At 41.6% G+C, this 13,728-nt stretch overlaps 1 protein-coding gene across 1 annotated transcript in view; it reads right to left on the bottom strand.

Moving 5' to 3' along the window:
* Window positions 1–12,015, bottom strand: part of HPGD (15-hydroxyprostaglandin dehydrogenase) — a 39,169-nt gene extending 27,154 nt beyond the window's left edge. The window contains exons 1-3 of the mRNA XM_006258524.4: window positions 11,831–12,015; window positions 11,437–11,560; window positions 8,215–8,321 (exon numbers count right to left, since the gene is read on the bottom strand). Of these exons, the coding sequence (XP_006258586.1) occupies window positions 8,215–8,321; window positions 11,437–11,560; window positions 11,831–11,923 (324 nt within the window). The 5' untranslated portion in view covers window positions 11,924–12,015. The remainder of the gene's footprint in view (window positions 1–8,214; window positions 8,322–11,436; window positions 11,561–11,830) is intronic.
* Window positions 12,016–13,728: the final 1,713 nt, after the last annotated feature.

Raw genomic sequence — 13,728 nt, 5'->3', positions numbered from 1 at the left:
AGGTACCTAAATGCAATCCTGTTCCAACCTGCAAAAGTCCCTGTAAAACCACCCATGCAAAAATTGGGCAGCTTAATGCAAAAGGTAAGTGCCTCTTCCTTCTCCTCATTGTTTTTGTGGCTTTGTTTTTAGGCTGGAATGAAGATGCATTGCAAAAGACATGAACATTTTAAGTGATTTGAGTAGCATTGAATGGTACTACATTTAGACACCCACATACCACTTAGGGAGTCTTAAAGGTGGAATAGGAGTTGGGCCTTTTTCTGTAAAGAAACATGAGGCTTAATCCTACTGCAAATGAAACCAATGTAGCTATTTCTGTTGGCTTCAGTCATAGATGCTCTTTCAGCCTTTAGGCACTGCTCCACTTAGAGCCTAAGTCTCATTTTCAAAAGTGACTTAGGGCTTGTCTATATGGCATCAGAAAGGAAAGGACTAAGCATGTTCCACCAGCTTGAATCTGCTGATGCTCTCCTGAATCAGAGGGTCATCTAGGAACTCGAGGCTTCAGGCTCATCTTCAGAACTTGCTTGCAGATCCAATGGAGGCCAAGGGCCTGAGAGTGGACACTAGATATAAGTCTGGGGTGACTTTATGTGTGAACCTCTGGTTTTGGAATGCATCAGCAGACTTGGACAGGTGGGTCATGCCCTACCCAGAATCTACCACTGACATGGTCTATACAAGCCCTCAGGCACTCAGGCAGAAATTTTGTAGAAGTAGTAAAATGGGATTTAAACAGAATTTAGGAACCTAAACCCAACAGAATGATTCACAGAAACTGAATGGCCTGGTCAGGTACTCAGCACTCCCTAAGCACCTAAGTTTTCAGGAAAAAACATAACTTGGTGCTTTGTGCATGTTCTGAGGTGACATAACTTTGGCTGAACTGAGTATCTAAGCAGCCATCTCTTTCCTAAAGGTGTTTGGGATTCTCAAACCAGCTGTCTCCATACCTAATTAGTAGGGGTCTAATCAGTAGGCATGCTCAGACCTAGACATGCCTGACAGCATTGAGTTCAGTGGCTAAAGTATCATGGTGGTGATGATGCCCACACTCCACATAGCTTAGAGGTTAGAGCACTTGCCCAGGCAGTGAGATATGTCAGTTCTAGGCCATTTTCAGCCTGAGGGGTTCAAGCCCATATACTATTCTATTTTCTAAGGGAGTATACTGACCACCAGGCTACAGAATGATTTGAACCCAAGACACTGATTGCCCCTCCTGCTGAAGTGAGGAAGGGCAAGAGTCATGGGACCAGGGAGAGAATGATTAAGAGGAAGCCTGCCTGTACTCCACTGATGGAGATACTTCACTGAGAGTGGCTGAATCCTCAGGTTTTTTCCCTTATGGTCTGATCAGTCTTCTCTTGACTGTTCTCTTGGTGTACTTCTATCCCTGGCTGCTTTCTTTCATGTCCTCTCAATTAGCGTTTACCAAGCAGTTTCCTGTATGCTTTTAAAAGCTCCTGAAGACCAACCGGTTCTGTGAAATATTCTGGCTGTAAAGACCACACCCCATTATGTGTTTGTTCTGATTTATGTTGTTCTGTACAGTACTGACTATTGCCTTTGTACTTTGTACTGGGGCAGAGAATGTTTGCTATACCCTGTGTAAGTAATGTCATTGAGACAAATAGCAACATGTATGTATGTACATATATATTTAATTTTAAGTACCAAAAAGAGTTTTCTATAACCTATTAACCTATGTAGTTATACAAACTAGAATAAATTAAACCCTATACTTCCATGGGACATTCAAAATAGAATATTTTATATATATGTTACAGCTGTTTTATAAGTCCAAAAGTATTTTATTTAATTAAGCCACACCATACTTTAGATGTAACAAACAGATCCATTTTATGAATGGGTAAAACTAACCAGAGATTACATCCTGATGTTCACAAACTCTAGTTTATTGATTGTTCCAGAAATACCTCGCAGTACATATTTAAGTGACTTGCCCAATGTCATGCAGCAAAATTTTATTAAAATTGAAAAGATAAAACAAGTTGGTCTCCATCTGATCATTAGGAATAAATCATTTCTGTTTGTCTTCTATAGAGTATTCTATGATTGCCTACAGGTATTATGTTTTATGCTATTTTTAGTTTAGTATTATGCTCTGGCTATCATTTGAGGCAAAATGTCTACTGGTCTGATTCACAATGGAAGTTCTGTTTTCCCAATGTTGTTTTCTACATCTTGATAAAATGAAATAGATGTTTAGATGTTGGCTGTTTAAACTATTAACAATGTTACAGAAAGCTAAAAGTATATATTTCTAGGTTTTTTTATAAACGAGTGTAGCCAGCATACACAACTTATTCAAAAAGTGACTTTCATTTAAAATATATATGTTTTGTGGATGAATAAATTGGGCCTGAAAGTGTCAGCTGGATCTAGGCAAAATGCATACTGATGCTGAAGTGTGCTCACAGAACTACTTCAATATTGGTCTAGAACAAAGAAAGTCTTCAAGGACTTCCTTTGAACTGAATCTGAAAACTATAATAAAATTTGCCCAGTATGTGGTGTTTTATGTGGTATTTTTGTGGTCACATATCCACAGGTCGTTTTCCTCTTTACTTTCTGCCTGATGCTGAGAGACACCTAGCAGGATGTGAAAACTGGTTTTGTAGCAAAAAAAGGAAAGATTCTAGTAATCCATTCTTCTACCTAATCCTGTATATCTTTTTAGTAAGGAAAGACTAGGGTGGTCATTGGGGACTTCAGTTTCAGATTTCCTATGTGAACTTGGGCAAGTAACTTAGGAACAGATCCACAAAAAGACTTCGGCACCAAATTCCACATGACAATTTCTTGAAGAAAGTTTTAGTTAGTAGTACCTGAATTCTATAATGTGTATCATAAAACAACACACTACAACACACCATCACCACCATCAAGGCCTGAACAGTGAGGGGCATTCATGTTATATAGCATCTTCATTTCTTGATCTGAGTAAGAACAGCAGTAGAATATCTGGGGACATTTGCTCGTTAGGAAAAAAAAAACTTATTTAGAACTACAACCTTTTACTGAGTGATGTTAGTTATCTGTTCAGATAAAACAATGGCAAGGTCTTGGATCAACTTTAACTTGAGTGGAAAATTTAACCAATTTTGTAATTACCCATAGAATGCCCTACCTATGATGACACACCAATTAGTTGTATAAGACTAACTAATGGGTACAAATAATTATATTAATGTGCGTAGACTACCTGATTGCATATGCAAATATAGGTGGGTAAGTATAGTCATGTATGCTCTGAACTGTCTGTAATATAATCAAAATAAAATACATAGTAAGTCATGTCATGACATAATTAGAACCCTCTTACAAACTCAGACCATTTGACTTGGCACCACACCTGTGTCACACATTTCTTCCTGTGAATCACACTCTTCACAGTGCAAAATATCCTAGAGGTGAATTAGCAAGCAGAGATGAAGTAATACTTAGAAGAAAGGCATGTGGTACAGTAGTAGGGGTGTAATACACATGGAGATCTCTTGTATTGAATAAGATGTAGACTACAGCCCTATTCATGGGGGGCAGCCTGGTGTTTCCCAAGAGTTCCCAGCCCGATGAAACGATCTTAGACTTTAAGAAATCAAAAAGAATAAGAATGTACTCTTAAGTTGTAGGAGTGCTGATTTTCAAAATAATCATTAAAAAAAAATCCATCTTTGCCTGTAAAAATAGTATCATCCTCATAATTATTATGAGTTTTCTTTAACCTGTCATATATATAGATGTTGTCATTTAGAAGTCCATTTGTTTTTCTGGTTGTTTTTTTTTTCAGGAATACCATTGAGATTACCCTGAAAACTTTAAAACTTCTGTGGGATAATGAGACTTCTCAGTGGAACCAACTGCATATTTCTTATATTAATTATGAAGGGAATTGGATGACTAATTGTAGAAATATTTCAAGTAGGACACTATTTTTAATTTCTGAGATACAAATATTTAAATACGGCTGCAGAAAGCTAGTTTCAGAATTGACAAGCTGCCATCTCTTAGCAAACACCATCACAGGTGGATCCATATTTTGATAATTTTTGAGAGAAGTGGCATTTAAGAATGCATTTTACAATAAGTAGTGAAAATATTGGCAATTAGTAAAAAGGCCTAAGTCAAGAAAAGGCCACCTATACCCACCTGTTTCCTCTGTATTTGAACTACATACTGAGGAACCCAGATCCTTGACCTAACCATATGAAATGAGATAAGGAAAGAGGTGCAACGAGTTGGGCAGCGATACTTTTCCCCATCCACTCTAACCAAAGAAGCATTCTCTGAAGTATATGCCATATTTACTCAAGCGAGCCCCCATCCTGCTCCCACCCCATCAGCATGGGAAAAAACACCCCTTGTCTTATATTCACATACAAGGCAGAGGGGAGACCAGGTGGCTGAAGTGGCTCTGACTCTGACCCTGAGCCCAGGTTGGGACCAGTCATCTCCACAGCAGCTGCCCCTTCTGCTTCCCCTCTGAAGCTTCTGCCCCTCCACCCATCCCATTCCCTGCCCCTTACTGTCAGGCACAGCTCAGCTCCAGCTCAGGCTTGGGTCTCTCCTAGGCACCATGCACATGAAAACTACTTCCCTTGCCCAGCTGATCAGCAGTGCTGACACTGCTGTATGGATAGGCCAGGGCTGAGCTTCCAAGTGCTGTGCTCCAGGACAGAGGAACCCAAGCAATGACTGACAGTATGGGGGGTGGTGACGGGACAGAGAAGAGGCAGAGACTGGGGGGAGCAGGGGAGGAAAAGACAGAGTCTCTGGATTGGGGGAAGTCTGTAAGGAAGAGGCAGAGACTGGGGGAGATTGCAGGAAGGGGCAGAGGCTATGGGGAGCTGGGGGGGAGTGCAGGTGGTGGTGGGGGTGGTAGGAAGGCTGCAGGAGGAAGAAGTGGGTGGGGCAGAGGGCAAGGGGGCTGCCTGATCTCCTCACCCCAGCCACAGCTTTCCCTGTTGTAGGCTATGAGAGGATTCAAGACAACCCTTCAATACTTAGATTCTATACCTAAAAAAAAAAAATACATTTATAACAAATGTATAGATTTTCCATACATAGAATCTAATTATTGGAAGGGATCACTTATGTTCAGCATCATCTTATATTCAAGTAAATATGAATATTTTCATATTTAAGAAAATATGAATATCCCACAGTTTGAAGATAAATTCCCAATTCACCCCACTGAGACTTCTGCTCTAGAACAATCACCAGTGTACAGCACTATAATCAGAGAACAGACAGCTGATATAAACTCTTACATGGTGTAAGTGCCTTGAAATTTTAATCTGGAAAAAAATCTGTAATACAAATATACTGGTGGAAGTGTTATTCACCCACTTGAATTACAGAGTAGCCATTTGGTATACACAGCTAGGCTATTCTATGGGATAGAATTGGAATGACAGCCCTGTACAAACAAGTGGTGACATACAGGTTCAGATAACAGGGGCTTGGGTGCAAAAGACATTTCTTTTACAAACTCACTGAATATACAGTGTCTTATTAGGTGAGTGTTCATGGACAGCAAGTGCTTCAATTCAGTGGAAAGGGTAAAAAGGTGTATATGAAGATCTTAAACACATTTCCTTTTTATACCAGTACAGAACATTTTATCCTTCAAATATGGGCCAGATAAACCTTCATAATAACTGATGAATCTTAATTAGTGCTATAATAAACACTCTGGGAACGGGTGTTAGTGCAAACTTGAGGCCATGCTACTGTTTACATTTTAATGTTATAAATGGCATGACAAGTGTTTCTCTCTATTACATTCTTTTATGTAGCTCTTGTTTATAAGAACGTTTCATTCTCAGGCTGTGGCCTCAGGCACGCTTTCATTTAGTGCCGCAATGGGATCTGATAGCCGATCCTAAGAATTGTGCCTCCTGCCATGCCACGTGAATGGAATGAGGTGTGTTTTTGGGATCAGAGATCCCAGATGTGCCATTACTACTTGCCTGTGCAGGGGGAGCCTGGGATCACAATCGTAACCATAATTATGTGTTCCTCCTGCACAGGCAAGTTGAAAGATGACTGCCTGCAGGTCCAGCCAGGCTGGCAATCAGCTGATTGTTGACTCTGGCTTGAAGACCATACTAAGGAGTTCAGTCAGCCCTGGTGCAGTCCGGCATAGCATGTCAGCGACTTCCAGCAGTGGGAGCTGAAGGGCTTGCCTGTTGGAGCTTGACAGCCTCCTGGGAGCTTCTGATCCCCAGAAGCCTGGCCAGAACTGTGAGGCATGGGGTTTAAAGTCCTCAGCTGGGGAAGACTTTTAGCCTCACCCCCCAACTTGCAGCCCGGGGCCTAGGTTGACCATCAACTGACATCCAGCCCCTGCCATGTGTTAAATTTAAGGCATTATACAAATGAGCCATTAAAATGTTCTACATTACATGTGGAACATTTTAATGGCTCATTTGCCATTTATTGGCACATTACATCAAGTGTATGTGTAGCACTCTTGCCATTTATGCCTTGATAAACAAATTAAGCTTGGTATAAATGTAACATTTAAGAGGTCCTATTATACACAATGCTACTATTTTACACAATTTGTTTACTTAAATTTTCAGTTTGAAATACAGGAGAGAATCAGTAATCAGGACTAATTGTAACCAAAACCCCTATTAAAATCACAGTATTTGGTTAATTAAACATCAATTAAACTTAATGTCTAATTTATAAAATTGAATCAGTTTATTTCACTTTTTCTCAATGATATATATATATATATATATATATATATATATATATATATATATACATTTCTTGCTTGTATCACATACCATGCAGTTTGGTGACATGTTCTGCATTCAGATAATTAGCTTTCTACTGTAGTAATAAACATCATTTTATTTCACCCTAACTTGATACTGTTTATTCATAGTTTGTGATAAAGGATTAATCTAAGAGGGTTTTAAGTAATATTCACTCTTTGTAACATTTTTCTCCACACATTAACATAGAAGGCAAACTTTTGCATCTAAATAAATGAAGATGATGTTTTCCTGACAGTGGAAAATAAAGTAATAAATCTTTAAATGGTTGCTTTCAGCTAGAAAATAGTGTTTTTTTCTAGGTTTAGAGCCACATATGTTTGTAATGAGAGTTACAATCAGCACATATTTGAATGGATGGAGGAATGTAAGGATTGTGATTTGTAATGGCTCTTTCTCCTCCCCTCACAGACTTACCTGCTGCTGATCGCATAAGAGCAAATTTACCTTGCATATAACGAATTTTGGGCATAAAAAGGGTCATCGCATAAGAGCGAATCTGCACATACAGAACCTGCATAAAGCAAGGGAAATGTATGTGTGTATATGTTCATATATATAGAGAGAGAAAGAGAGAGAGAGAGAGAGAGAGAGGCCTGGCATTTTCTTATACTGCTCCCTAGAATCCAACCATACACTGTCCATATCTGGACATTTAAGACTAATACATGTGATTATGTTAGAATGTTAGGATTAGCATATTAGGATTTTCCATGATGATTCATGGAATGATGTTCAAACAGTGATAGCCTTGGGCTAAGTACAGACAGTCAAAAAGACCGAGGCTGAATCAATTCAATCTTCTCAGGCTAGCCTGCCCAACCTGTGACAGGGATTTACAGGGGAAGTGGGAAGCATCCTGGGATGCTGGAAGACTATGAGTTAACTTGAATCTGGAGAGGATCTGGGACAGAAGTTCAGTAAACCAATTTAACCTAAATTAGTTAAGCCTGAATTGGTTATCCTAAACTGGTTTTGGCTGTTTTGAAAAAGGTTTATATGCACTGAATTTCTGTTGTGTTATGAATTTGAACTGGTTGTTGATCATTTGTACTGGTTTATGTGTAATTTCTGTCCTAACCTTGGTGTATAAATACTATCTAACACACTTCTCAAGCTGTGAATTTCTGTTCTTAATGTCCTCCCACTCAATATAGACATTAGGTCAAAGAAAAAATATAAAAAAAATTACACACTCAGATCTATTGCACATAGTCTCCTCATGAACTTCACATTAGTTTTTGCCAAGAACAATAAACTGTGGTTTTAAGATGAGCCTGAAGAAAATTAAGCAAAATTTTGGTGCCCAACTCCTTTAGCTCAGTTAAAAAAGATTCAGCTCTAATTTCTAAATTCAGCATGGAAGTATGAAGATTTTAAAACAGAGAATGCTTACCAAATTAATGTGTATAGTGCTTTCCCAGTCCTTTTCATTATTCACTCCAGCATTATTAACCAAAATGTCCAGCCTTCCAAAATGTTCAACTGCTTTATTGAAAGCTCCTACAGTAAAATCCGAGGGAGAAAATTCCTTAGCTCTCTTGTTTTCCATCATTTAAAATATTACAAATGGAATGCAATAAAGTATATTTACTACTCTGCTTAGTGTGTTAAATCTTCTGTTTTAACAGGTAATGTCTCACAAATGCTTACAGCAATGATCTAACTGTTCCCCAAGTATAGTGTATTGACAGCAAATAACAATATTTAGGTAGGTTAAAGGAACTAGAATAGCATCTCAACCCCCCCACCCCCCCACCACACACTCTCATAAGGCTGATATATGAGGTAGCAAACATTTCCCATTGGCCTTAGAAGGCCATTCTACAAGCCAAAGATTTCCAGATGTATAATGGCATCATTGCCATGCTCTTGTGTTGGTGTATGGATAAAAACTGCTCTCGGCTTTATGTCACATAGGGTATATTATATTATGCTAGTCAGCTTTATGTTCTGAAGTATTCCCCCATGGTAGGGCAATCATCAGGTAGTTGACTAATCTATTGCATGGCATTTTCAGGCTGGGCATCATTATAGGGCCCTGCCCAGTCTTGGTTTTTAAACATGTGAACATCATATCACTTTAAAAAAGAAGTGAAAGCAAAGGTTTCATTAAGCTAACTTCTGCCTTTCAGATTTATTGATGCTATCTATCACTAAAATGTTTTGAAATTTTAGGACTCTATTTTTAGCTTTATGTTTTTTTCTGTTTTATGTTAACTTTGTTGCCAATTTTTTGTTCAGTCTCTGAACCTAGCATTGTCCAATTATGTTTCCTCAGGGACCCAATATTTCATTCTCAAAGTCAACTGAAGTCCTTTAGCTACAACGAAAGAACTACCGATTCATTTAGTTTGGATCCAGCATGCAGAATCAAGGCAGTTTTGGAAAGGTATTTAGGGGCCTTGATTAAATCCCAGAATTTTAAAACTTTATGGTTCACATGTTTTTCAGTAGGCTCTCTATAGAGCCCCAGTTATACTGTCCCTGATACTTATTGCTGAAAATCTTCTTCCTTAACAATAAGCTAGTAATAAACCTTTTGCTAAATTCTCACTCTTAGTGGTTTGTGTATTATTCATAAAACTATGCAAATGAACTAGACCAACTTTAATTTTCTAGTTCATACATTGGGAACAGAACTGAATATTTTTCAACTATTTGTACTGCTCTGTTGAAATAAAAGATGATTAGATTATGCAGTGTATTCCTGGCAACAGGTTGTCTGGCAGCAGTGATCACATCTGTTTAGTGTCCACAGAAAAGAAAAATGACATTCTGAACCAGCATTGCCCCAGAATTTCAAAATGCAAATGGGCCTGGTGTATTTTTTTCTGAAAGTAGTACAATAATAGTTAGCATTAATTTGTAATCATTGTAGCATATTGTGTACTTAGTTCTGTGGCCAGTGCCCATGGCATTGTACAAAAGAATGAAAACAAATTTAGTAACACGCAGTGTCATCCTTTGAAAGTCCAAAGCCATTGAAACAAATCAGAAGATCCCTTATAAAAAGGAGTGGAAGACAGGTACAAATACAGGCCAAGTGATCATTCCAAAATTCTTTAGAAGGGAAAAATGGTTGAAAGTGATTTTTCAAAAGTAGGATGGGACAAAGCAGACCCGATTTTGGTGGGAAGGCAGTTTCATGAGCATGGCAGGGTCGCAGCTGTGATAACAGGACCCTGAAAGCATTGCAGTATGTGAATGCAGATACTGGCCCTGATACTTGCAACTTGTTTTAGAAGGGTGGATGCATGCCCCCATTTAGACTACCAGGAAGTCAGTCAGATTCTCTGAAGGTTATAGGATTATGGCTATTGTCTATAAAAGATTCAAGGACCAGATATTGTAGGCTCTAAAGCTAGAGGCATTAATTTAAATTCATAGATGGATCATTCATTAATCTACTTTGTTAGGCAACCTAACTGTGGAGTAGGTATAATATAATTATGCTAACTCAGAGCAGTGAACCATCAAGCTACTGCATCCTAGACAAGCTCCAAATAATAGGAGTTAAAATAAGTTATCATTACTGCTGAGAAGGGTGTCCCACACTAAGGCAGCAGCTGATATAATTTATGAAACCAAAGTAAAGTGAAATGCTCCATTTAAAGCCTGATACATACTTTTCCATGGAAAGGGCCTCAGCAAATATGATACCAACTTGTTTTTTCTTTTCAAAGCTGACCCAACCTCTGAATGAATCCACCAATACTGACACAACCCAACCCTGACATTCTGTGGGTCTTATGAAATATTTGGGGGTTATCTGCTGTGTCATGCCACACACACACAAAGTGAACTATATTATAATGAGGTGTATTTCTTGAATGAGGGTGTATACATGATGGGCACATGCTTGGAGAGCCTCACTACGGCCTTTATTTTCAAAATATTATGCTGTTTTCTCTCTCTTTTTAAAGCAATGCCCCCTCTTCAGTATCGAGGGCCAGGTGCTGCTCTAAATAGGAGCTGCAGAAATCTAGATGGGCTCTGTTGACTAAGATGTATCTACTGGCGAACAGCATAGTTGCGAGCAGAATTTAGCAATTTGGTGAGGCAAAAAAAGGTAACCGAGCCTGCTCTGAAACCTCATTAAAATGGCAAGATCTCAGCTTGAGTGTTTGAATTTCTTCCTCAGAAAAGATAGTGACCATTACCTTACAGAGAGGCTTGTGTGCATCTGTGACTGGATGCACATCTTGCTGGAGTTATTTGACTCCAGCAGTCTTTGCTGCCCAGAGCAGGGGGGCTGGACCCAATGATCCCACAAGGTCCTTTCCAGCCCTAAACCTGTGCGAATCTGTGTGTGTATCACACAATACTGGGTGACTCCTTTACCTTCACTTTACTGTGTGCCAAGTAACCCAGTCAAAGGCGGGGGGGGGGGGGGGGGGGAGGAATAACATGCTGCAGTTTGCCGGCAGAGAAACAAATCCTCCTTGAGTCACTCCTGGAAGCCTTCAGGAGGTGGCTGCACTCCACACACCTTCATTGCACAGTTATTGGTTCAGCAGCCCCAGCTTTATTATTATTAATTTTGTTTTTCTGGTTTGGTTTTCAGGTCGCTGCATGTTAAGAGAGTGCCTAGTGCTGACAGGTTCCCTCTTTTTACCTTTCAGCTGTTCCTGATCCGCCACATCGCACTGAATGAACAGAGTCCTCTGAGGCTCAAACTGCTCGTCCAGGGCGGCTTTGCTCTCCTCACCTGCCTCTCCGTTGCGATCCACCAGCGCTACCTATGCGGGAGGACAGAAGAGGTGGCGGTGGGGCGGCAGGGATGGAGGGCCAGGGGCAGCTGATGAGATCCAGGCGGGGAGGAGAAGGGCACCTCCGCGGGGAGGGCAGCACTTGCTCGGGGCACCACCTGCAGGGGAGAGGGCTGGGCGCAGGGGAGCGGCTCCCTCCCCTCCTCCCCCAGCACGGGGGAGCGCGGAGCGGCGCTGGCGAGCCAAGCGAGCACCCCTGCTGGGGTGCAGGGCGCTCCCCCCCCTGGGTGCCGGACTGACCTTGGCGCCCTTCTCCAGCAGGTCCTGCACGAAGGCTCTGCCGATGCCCTGCGCCGCCCCGGTCACCAGCGCCACTTTGCCATTGACATGCATGCTTGCGGCCGTGCGAGCTCGGCGCGGCTCTGGGCGCCTCCCCGCCGGCCCGCGGGGTTTATAGCGCGCGGCCCCCTGCTCTCCCCCCGCGGGGCGGGAAGCGGCACCGGGCCCCGTGTCACCTGCCCCGCAGTGCACTCCCGCCCGCCCCTCCCTCCCGCCTCGAGCCCGGCTCCTCCGGGGAAGTCGCTGCCTGGCCCGGCCTCTGCCCCGCCGCCCGCAGGAGCCCCGCGGCGCCCCGCCTCTGCCCGAGCCAGCACCCAGCCCTGCCCCCCCTCCCCCTCCCGCGCATTGTGCGTGAGAACGACCGCCGGCCTTTGATAAGAGTCTGGGCAGCTCCCGGGGCTGCGCTTGGCCGCGGTCACATCGACAGCGGGGGAAAGGACTATGGGAACAAGGTTCAGAGCTGGGGGGGGCAACAAAAGAAAGAAAAAATAAAATGGAAAAGGGGAAGAAGAAAAAGAGAAAAAGGGGAGAAAAGGAAAGAAAAAAAAAGAAAAAAGGAAAGAAAAAGGAAAGGGAAAAGAGAAGAAAGAAGGAAAAAGGGGAAGAAAGAAAAGAATAAACAAAAGAGAAGAGGAAAGAAAGATTAAAAAGGAGAAAGGAAAAAAGACAGACAGAAGGAAAAAAAGAATGAAAAGAATAGAAAAAGCAAAAAAATAAATAAATAAATAAAGGAGAGAAACTGGAGCCTCCCCTCAGATCTAGCAGTCTGGGCCCCAGCCGTTTCCCAATGAAGGGGAGTCCTGCTTGCCTGAGCACACAATCCCTCTTCTGTGCAAATAGGAGCCCTGTCAGCTCCAGGAGCAATGTTGAAGCCATCAGGTGGACAGCTGACTTTTTAAAGCTGAACTGAAGTTTTAAAAAATGTGGCCCAGCCGCTTCTAGAGACTCTCCGCACCAGGGTTTATTAAAGAACGTTACTTAGAAGACAAGATTGCCCCCCACGCTCATGCCACACTCAGAAGTGGAAAGAAAAGTAATGCCATTAAAAATATTGTTTTTGCAATATGAACAAAACAGCCGCAGCGACCAAAGAGAGAGAGTTTGTGTTGACTATTAATCATTTATCACAGTCTGTCACAGAACCAGGTCCCTTAACCCCCTAAAGGCCAGAAGTAGGACATAGATTTCATAGGCTAGAAGGGACCTGCTAAGATCACTGAGTCCAGCCCCCTGCCCCAGGGGCAGGAAGTCAGCTGGGGTCAAAGGATCCCAGCAAGATAAACATCCAAATGTTTCTTAAAAGTGTCCAGAGTAGGTGCTTGCACCACCTCTGGGGGGAGTCTGTTTCACGCCTCGGGGGCTATAAAAGAATATTCATGCACATAAAAGAGGTGTCAAACCCAAGTCCAAATAGTGTTGCAAAAATCATTTTCTTTTGTCGGGCATTCAAGCCTGGTCAATCCTCTCCCCCTTTTTTAAAAAGCTTGGCTCCCACTCCCTCTTGTCCTGTGTGAACTGTGCAAGTGATTTGTTCCTGCATTGTCTGCATGTATGGATTGCATTTCTTCCATGAGTCCCAAAAAAATGTTAGGTTGCCCTAACAAATAATGACAGAACCATTAAAGTAACTCTTTTATCTAACCGAGTTACCATATGATCTTGTTATTGTAACCTTTGTCCTTGAAACTGTGAACTAATTTAATCCAGCTGGTAGGCTGGAAAGTCTTCACTGATTTTTCCTAAAGATCATGATTCAAAGGACTTCATAAAACCAGCCAGAGTTGGCTTTGGGGAACTGTGTAAATCCTGGATATATTCGCTGTGTTTCTGGGAGGGCTCCAGAGCAGTTTGGAGTTGTG

The sequence above is a fragment of the Alligator mississippiensis genome, chromosome 2, assembly GCF_030867095.1.
Source record: "Alligator mississippiensis isolate rAllMis1 chromosome 2, rAllMis1, whole genome shotgun sequence".
NCBI lineage: Eukaryota > Metazoa > Chordata > Crocodylia > Alligatoridae > Alligator > Alligator mississippiensis.
This window is presented reverse-complemented; position numbering and strand designations above follow the sequence as displayed.